Raw genomic sequence first — 8,889 nt, forward strand, 5'->3', positions numbered from 1 at the left:
TTTTCATCAATGTCTTCTTTGGTTTTCCTGTATCTGGCCTGCCCTCTTGCCCTCACTGCCCTGATGTTTCTTTCGCTAGCCAGCTTGTTTGTTCCATGTTGGTTTCCTCAGGTAACAAGCAACTAGCTTAAACCTTCATTAAAGCTGCAGCTAGTGGTGTATCAGTGAGTAGAGACGGTGAATAAAGAGGCAAAGAGAAAGTGTGTGCAGTCCTTGCTGTGAAATATATTAATAAAAAAATCAACAAGTATTATTGTCAGTCTACTATGTGCCCAGTACCAAGTGCCAATTTCTCCTGTGACTTGATGTGCCCTTTTATGACTATAGATTCAAGTCTTCTTCTATTTCTGCAACGTTTAAAACATTATACGTTGAAGTATTTTTTATTCTGTTGTATTGCTTTGGTTTCCTTCTACAAATAGATAAATCATGTCTCCTGCATCTGTCACTTTTTCTCTAGTCTTACTTTCACTAAAATGTTTATCTCTGTTTAATAGTGCTGGCTTTTTGATACTGCATTTCATATCTCCCTTTATATGTTTTCATCAATGTCTTCTTTGGTTTTCCTGTATCTGGCCTGCCCTCTTGCCCTCACTGCCCTGATGTTTCTTTCGCTAGCCAGCTTGTTTGTTCCCAGCAAGGGCTTACTGGGTTTTCTCCTCAGGTTGAGCCATCTACTTCAAAGAAGGAAGTATTTCTCTTGGCCTGTTGCCTGCTTTATTTTCACAGAAGCCTCTCTGAATGTGCACATTTACCCAACACTTCAGATGTTTCTGATGAAGCTGCCTGCTGGCCATGGTTTGAGTAACATTAAAAGGTACAGAATCAGATATATCCTGCCTTGAGTCCTGGCTTCTTTAGTTGGGAGATACAGTTTGCCTCTGTGTTTGGGAAGAAGGAACAGGATTGGTGAACATATAGCTGGTCTACGTCACAGTCTGTCTTATTGACTACCCGATATCTGTTCCACACTTCTTTCCATACATGGAATGCAGCCACCCAGGTTCCCCCTTGGAAATGACATTGTTCCTCTAACTGCGGAGAGTGCTGGCATCAGCTTGTAGCTGTTAGCAATTTCGGGGTTTGCCTCAGCTGTCAAGAGCTGCCTGGACTTCCCACATCCATTAACAGATGGAGGTGTGGTGACAAAGGCCCAGCTATTTCACACTGCTGTGGGACAGCTCTGATGGGGTCAACTAAGTCTTTGTTGAACTTGCAAGGCAGCTTAACTTCTCCCTTCCTCTCCCTACCCTCTGCAGGCATTGAGCCCTGAGAACACACCCTGCGTACTGAACTCCTATCTCACTATCTGCTTCCAGACCACCTGACTTGTGGCACAACTTTCCCCCAAGACTTTAAGCCTATTTGTCACTATGCCCAGCTCAAAGTCCAGAGTATCTGGGTGATGTTTGGTTCTCTCAAGTCTGGGTGTAGCTCTCCTTGGTTAAGTGACCTATGAACTGAAACAAGTTATATGTCCGTCATCTCCACACCCCCATATGCAACGGCTGAGCGGGAAGAGGATAACCACCATAAACATGGAAGACACATGGCAGTCGCTGCTCTGTAGTAATCATGGAATCCTGCTGGGCAGACATTGACTAGGCAGGGATCTTACCTTATAAGAGGAGCTCCCTGGCCCATTGCCCACCCTCTGGGAGGCCCGCCCTAAGCCAGTGTTGGGGAACATGCCCTCTTAGCAGCCTTCAAACCCAAATACTGTTTTGAGGCTCAAACAATGGATAGCTCATTTTTTGTTCTGGTTCATGGTTTCTTTGGCAATAATCGTCCCTCAAAAATTCAGCTGACTTCTATTTGGCTCCAATCAGTTCTATGTGCCAGTAACCATATCTACGGTTGTTTGCTAGATACAGTTCTTGATCCTGTGATCATTTTCAGGTTCTTAGGAGTCCTAGGTGGAGACACCACACCCTTAATTTGATCTTTGTCCTCAGCCACATTATTAGCTTGAAGTTTGAACAGTCCTTTACTACACAAAGCCTTCTTTAATCCCATCATATACTTCCATAGGTTCCTTCACTTGGACTATCTCCTGCCATAGCACTGACCCACCAGTTTGTAATTATTCCATTGTCTTAATTCTCTGTCTGTCTAGCAACCAGGAGAGAGAGAGTCAGGTAGTTATCCCTTGGTAAGTACTGACTGAATTAATAAAATTTAGGTTTTTCTAGCTATGCTTAATTATATTGTAAACTATTTCAGGAATCTCTTTGGCTTCACATGATTTATGTATATAAATATTTTGGTAAATTTTCAGGTAATTGAACACACAGTTAATTACATATTTACCACGTGTAGTTCTTAAACCAAAGGGAAGGATGCTTAGGAGCTAATGAAATTAGTAAAGAAATTATCAGTTGAGGGCCGGCCGAGTGGCTCAGTTGGTTAAGAGCTCACTCAAGAGTGTGAGCTCTGAGCAACAGGGTCACCAGTTTGATTCCTGGCCTGAGCTCAGCTGCCACTGAGTTACCAACAGGTGGCAGGATGGTTCAGCTATAGAAAATATATATATAAAAAAAGAAAAGATCAGTTGCAGAAAAACCTGGTTGTTACATGTCACCTGTAGGTCTTTGGTGATGGGCAGAGCAGGTTGGAGGAAAAAGAGAAAGAGGAGACTTTAAAAGGGGGTGGCATGGCCTTTCAGAGTTTTGTTTCCAGAATCACCTTCCTTACAAATTCCTCTTAATTACTGACATGCAGGCTGGTGAGGAACCGGTGTGCCTCTTCCTCAGGTTCCCCCTCTCCTCCCCTCTCCTCCCACAATAGCTTACGTGACGCAGCAGAGGATCCCCATTACTATTCCACTGAGAAGAAAAGCAAAAATGGCTGCTGAAGGTAGGGAGCTTTTGATGAGATTCCACAAGTAATCCTTGAAGTCGCTCAGCCAGGATCCGTGGTTTTCTGCAGAAAGAGCATAGAGTTCCATTGAGGAGAGGTCAAGTAAATGATGAGGCTGGGATTTGAACCCTGGTTCAAGTTCAAATGGTTGTCTCAGATATAATGCTCTTATAGTTGTCCAGAGCCCATATCTTTTATCTGCTTTGCTGTGCTTCCTCTAAGATGTCCAACGGGTATACGTTAAAAAAAGGTATCCTCCGATGGATATCATCTTTGCCTCCTCATAAGTCGCATAGGAACAGTAAGCTCTGCCCCAGATTGCTTCAGGGCTGTTTTGAGGTCTTGGTGAGTAAATGGGCTACTTTATGAAAGAGGAATGTGCTTTGATAACTAATGTGTTGCTGCCTAGAGTATGTTTGGGAGTTCTGCAGGAGACTGAGGGCCATGAGAGTCCCAGGAAGAGAAAGGAGAAGGCTGCTGACCCTAGGAGCATCCAGAGGATAAGGGAGCAGGGCAGCTGCCAGGAGGAACTTTAGAGGGAGTCTGTTGATCAAGGGAAGGCTTGAGATGTTGAGATATCGGGTCTTTCCTTTCAGAGGTGAGGGAGGAAGGAGAGGGTACTGTGACTGAACCCCAAAGAAATGGTAGGGAAAACAAAAGTGTCTGTGGTGTAGAGGCAAGAGGGTTCAGCCCTCAGCAGTGTGCCAGTTGCCAGAGCTGGAGCAGCCTGCGTGCATGTGTTAGAATCTGGGCCTTGGGAGCACCTAAGCCATGAATCAGTGGGTCAGCAGGTTTCACTTAAATTTAACTTCTTTTGTCAAGTGTGCCCTGACCCCACCACCAAAACAACTTTAATTACCCTTTGGTCCTCAGGGAGCATTTGTCATACTCCATGGAAGGTTGGCAACTATGGCCTTGGCAGTCCATCCGTGAACCTGTAACCCATGTCATTCAGCAAAGGGCTTGGTGCATAGTAAGTGGGTTAGTGCTTGTTGAACTAAATTGAACCAAACCCGAATAATTTGCTTTCCTGTGAACACTATGTTTACATACAAAATGTGCTTTTCCTGACCTGAGACATGAGTGTTATGTGTTAGGAAGAAAGGGACATTCATCCTAACTGCGATTATACCCCTGGAGCGTGGTTTCCATCCTGCTTTGTCTTGTGCTCCAAAGGAAGAAGAAGGTAACCTAGAGGAAGCTACAGACTCCAATAAGAGGCAAGTCAGAGAGCACAGCAGAAACCCAATGCTCAGCAGCTTCTGGGGCTCCATGACTCTCCTGAGGGCCACTTGTTGCACCCACACAGCTTTTTCCTTGGCTCTTTCTACGGTAGCTTTGTCTGAAAAGTTAGAAAATGGTGGGTTAGTTTTTACTGCAAAAAGCTTCTCGCCTGTCATGAACAGAAGAATAATTCACCCACTGACACTGTTGAATCCTGAACATGGTCAGTTTCCAAAGCAAAATGCATCTCCCTTCCAACAAAACAAAACAACACAAAATAAAAATTGACTATGCTCTATCGGAGCAGCTACCTGACATTCCTTTCTGAGCTAGATCCCCCTTTGGACTTTCCCAACTCAGAGGAAATTGTTTCAGTTGTTCAAGCCAAAACCTGTTGTGTCATGTTTGACTTATTTTTTTTCCTACTCCTTATCTATCAGAAAAGCCTGGTTTGCTTTATCTACAAAGTGCACGCATAAGGCTGCCACTTCGGACCACCTCCACTGCTACCCACCATTGTGTCCGTCTCCCTGCTTCCATCCTCACCTCCTTTGAGCCTCCTCCACTGAGCAGCCAAAGAGATCTTGTTTTGTTTTAAGTCAGATTATGTGCTATTTACTTCCCTGAACTCACACCTTGTTATCTCCTCTTGATCACTTCAGCTGAGCCTCATTTCTTCTTGAACAAGCCAGATGTGTTCCTACGTTAGGGCTTTCCCATTTGCTATTCTCGCTGCAAGGAATTCTTCCCCCCCACCCTTCAGATATTCTCATAACTCATTCTCTCACCTCCTTCAGGTGCTCAAATATCACCCCCTTAATGAAGACTTTCTTGAGAACCCTTTATTAAAATTGTACCATTCTCCCACAAACTTCGTAGTTCTTTCCTGCTTGACCTTTCTCCATAAACTTCATCAGTATTGAGTATAATATATATATATATATATATATATATATATATATATATATATATATAAAAGATTTTTATTGGGGAATTGGGGGGATGGGAACAGCACTGGGGAATTGGGGGAAGGGGAACAGACATGTTGCTGTCGTTTTGTTCTTCAGTCTAGTTGTGGAGGATGTTGCTTCACTGGCCCAAGTTGGCACCATCATTGCGCTCTTCTGGGCGAGGCAGATCAGTCGCTGGCCTCTGGACAGTCGCTCACAGCAGCTGCTGGCCGCTCACGCTGGCTGCTGGCTACACACAGTAGCCCATGGCAACCCACTGCCACAGGGGCCGCAGCCTACGCCGTCACTGGCGACTCACGGCAGCCCAGCTCCAGGTTGAGCTGTTGTTCAGCATCTTAGCTGTAGAGGGCAGTGTCACTGGCCCTCATATGTGGGATCCGAACCGGGGCCCTCTGGCATCCCAAGCGAGTTCTTAACCATTGCGCCAGTCGGCCGGCCCGAGTATAATGTATATTTTATCTTTCTATTTCATTATATGTCTTTCCTGATTAGAATGTCAGTAACCCGAGGGCAGAGATTTTTGTCTGTTTTGTTCACTGCTGAATAGTACTTAGCACAGGGGGTGTTCAGATGCTCAATAAATATTTTTGAATGAATGAGTGGATGGTGAATTTTGCTGATATTGTTCATTGCTTGAGCCAACAATCATTCCCACCCTGTTTTCACTTACTACATACAATAGAGAAGCTGAAAAAGCTGAATTCCTTCTTTCCCAGCCATCCTTGCAGACAGCAGTGGCTCTGTTGGCATAGTTCTGGACAATGAAGCATAACAGAAACCTGATGGGTAACTTCTGAGAAGATGTTTTGCTGTATTGATGAAAGAGACGGTGCTACCATTTTCCCTTTGTGCTGCCTCAAACATTATGTAAGTGTTACCTGAGGTTGGAGCAGCCATCTTGTGACCAGGTGGCAATATACATTAGAAAAGGCCAAGAAAATGACATCTATTCTGGCTCTGACAATTTCAGGCCACTAAGCCAATACCTCTAGCTGCCTACTTCTGAACTGCTTGGCAAGAGAAAAATAAAACCCTATTTGGGCCATTATAATGTAGGCTTTCTATTACTTAAGACATTCATATCAGATATACCCATGCACTGATTGATAGGGCCTTAAGAGAGCCATGTCAGGTGGGAAGCCACTTACCTGAAAATTGACTTAGCACAAAGGGATCCAAAGAAGCCAGTGAATTAGGCCTCAGTCTTCAGAGTGTGGCAGAAGAAGCTGGCCAGAATCTTTTCCTAAAGTCTTTGAAGTTCCAAATAGAATTCTACCACTCCTTATGATATCATCTACTGCATTTGAACCTCTCCCAGTCTCTCTACTTGACAGCTAAGCATACACACATCTTTTTGTGTCTGTGCATAAACATCTGTGTTGATACTGAAACCCATCTTTATAGTAGCTGTATCCTCTTAGGCTTAAAGGATTATAAGGTACTTTATATGCCACATGGTATCTACTAGAGCTTATAATAGTGTATGCATGCAACTTTAATGGACAATAAAGGTGGCATTTTATATCACTGGGGAGAAGAGAGGTGATTTAATATGATGATCAGCTATTCATTGGGATGCACTAAAGTGAGAGCCCTATACACAAAACTAAATTATAGATGGATTAAGGACTAAACAAAAATAAAACCATATACATATTGGAATAAAACATGGGTGGATAGTTATATTATCTTAATGTGGAAAAAGCTACTCTAAGCATGTCATAAAACCAAAAAGCCACAAATGAAAATACTGATAAATTTATTGCATAAAATGTAAAGCTGTCATACAGCAAAATATTGTAAAGAAAAATAGATTAATGACAAATTAGGTAATGCATTTCATAACATATATGGCAGATAATAGTTTAAGGTCCTTAACATATAAATAAGTCTTACAAATTAATTATTTTTAAAAGATGATCACTTCCATAGAAGAACTGGCATTAATGATATGGTACAACTACAACATCTGCTATGGTTTACCTCTTGCACTGCCCAAACCCACTTATTTCTCACATTAGGTTCACTACATTCTGCAACAGCTTCTCCAGGTTGTCACAACCTCTAGAGAACTTATAAAAGGAGGGTTAATGGGTTGAGCCACCGCACTGCCCCCTGCTGAATTTAGTCCTAAGAGATACCCCACTAGATCACAAAGTTCATGTATGTATAAACTGGAACAACTCTTGGATTGCGTCGAGGAAATGTTTTCTTCACATCTCTGTAAATGTTTCCTTGAATTGAAGATTGCAATTGAGAATTATGAAGTTTAGAAAGTACTTTTTGGGTTACAAGTGAGAGAAACCCAACTTTTTTTGTTTTGGACCAAAAAGGAATCTTGGTTCACAAAACATGGACCAAGCAGTTTCCCAAAGGAAGGGGTGCTAGGTACATAAAAAACCAGTGACCACCACTGATATCACTCTAAATATTTCTTCTTTGTAGGTGATCTATCTTGACAGGATGTTTTGAACATTTTATTCTTACTTATAAAATAAAAAAGCATGTGACTAAAAGCCTCAGTCTTGGTTAGCAACGTGGATGAAATCATACCCATAAGTTTCTGGGAGTGCTATGTCAGCCATCACCCTTAGATTAGATAGACAAGGAATGAGCCTAGGAATAGTTGCGATCAGTTCATAAATATTAAAGTTAAATCTATTCTTAATCTGTATCTTGTCATCATAAAGTTGAGTTTCCATAAATTCTCTTTACTAAAAAGTATATAGAGCTTTTCTATAACATTGAGAGATACTCTTGTTTTAATATCTTCCAAAAATTATTGACTTATAATCTTGAGGTTATGTTTGATAAAATTTTTATGACAGAAAATTATATGGTTTCACTTAAAGTTACAAGCTATATTTGTCATAGGAGATTAAATTTGCTCACCAATCTTCTGATAATTAACTTACTATGATCTCAGTGATCTTATAAATAATTCAACCAGCATTATAAAATGTCAATTTTCTGGCATTAACAAGTGTGTTTTTTGTTTGTTTTTTAAGCTGAGCCATCCTGCCACCTGTTGGCAGCTCAGTGGCTGCTCAGCTTGGGCCGGGACTCGAACCGCTGTTGCTCAGAGCTCACACTCTTGAGTGAGCTCTTAACCAACTGAGCCACTCGACCGGCCCCAAGTGTGTTTTTCTACTTGACTACCTTTATGTCAGTAAACAATGCACAATCTCATTCTTCTACATTATCCCTGGCATTTACCATTGGTCCCAGGCTATGTTGTGTTCTGGTCTTTCTTTAATTCATGACTGATCTGAATACTCAAAATTGTCTTGCTATTATTATTTCATCTCAAAGACATTTTCTACTACTGATTTACTTGACCACATTCACCCTGATCCTTCCTTCAGGACATTCAACTTTTATTGAGGTAAGAACACTTAACATGAGATCTACTCATGTAACAAATTTTGAAGTATGCAGTACCTTATTGTTAACTATAGGAACTATGTTGTATGGCAGATCTCTGGAACTTATACATCTAGCATAACTTCAACTATACCCATTGAACAGCAATGCCCCCTTGCTCTATATAAGTTCTCCTCCTGGATCAAGGCTTCATTTCTAATTTTATATTTTTATTTCACCTCTCATAAATTATATCACTTTTTACTTTGATACCAATCTAAATCTGGTTTTCTAACTCAGTAATTTGTGTTTCTAAAGTGTCCATCCTATTATTCAGTACCTCTGTTTTTTTTTGTTTTTTTTTAAAGATTTTTTTTTTATTGGGTAATTGGGGGATGGGAACAGTACTGGGGAATTAGGGGAAGGGGAACAGACAAGTTGCTGTCGTTTTGTTCTTCAATCTAGTTGTGGA

The 8,889-nt window shown here is 41.6% G+C and overlaps 1 protein-coding gene across 1 annotated transcript; it reads right to left on the minus strand.

Moving 5' to 3' along the window:
- Positions 1–2,788: 2,788 nt before the first annotated feature.
- Positions 2,789–4,133, minus strand: SMIM9 (small integral membrane protein 9). Its single transcript, XM_019627619.1, has 2 exons — positions 3,992–4,133; positions 2,789–2,922 (listed from the first exon to the last, which is right to left on the minus strand). Exons 1-2 carry the CDS (start codon positions 4,131–4,133, stop codon positions 2,789–2,791), a joined length of 276 nt encoding a protein of 91 aa, XP_019483164.1.
- Positions 4,134–8,889: the final 4,756 nt, after the last annotated feature.

The sequence above is a fragment of the Hipposideros armiger genome, unplaced genomic scaffold, assembly GCF_001890085.2.
Source record: "Hipposideros armiger isolate ML-2016 unplaced genomic scaffold, ASM189008v1 scaffold_738, whole genome shotgun sequence".
In the NCBI taxonomy this organism is placed as follows: domain Eukaryota; kingdom Metazoa; phylum Chordata; class Mammalia; order Chiroptera; family Hipposideridae; genus Hipposideros; species Hipposideros armiger.

Excerpts from the sequence above, each read along its gene's own strand:
- SMIM9 (XM_019627619.1), bottom strand. The coding sequence starts at position 4,133 with ATGGAGCCCCAGAAGCTGCTGAGCATTGGGTTTCTGCTGTGCTCTCTG. Across the intron at positions 2,923-3,991 it reads ATGGAAACCACGCTCCAGGG|AAAACCACGGATCCTGGCTG; the intron begins GTATAATCGCAG and ends CTCTTTCTGCAG.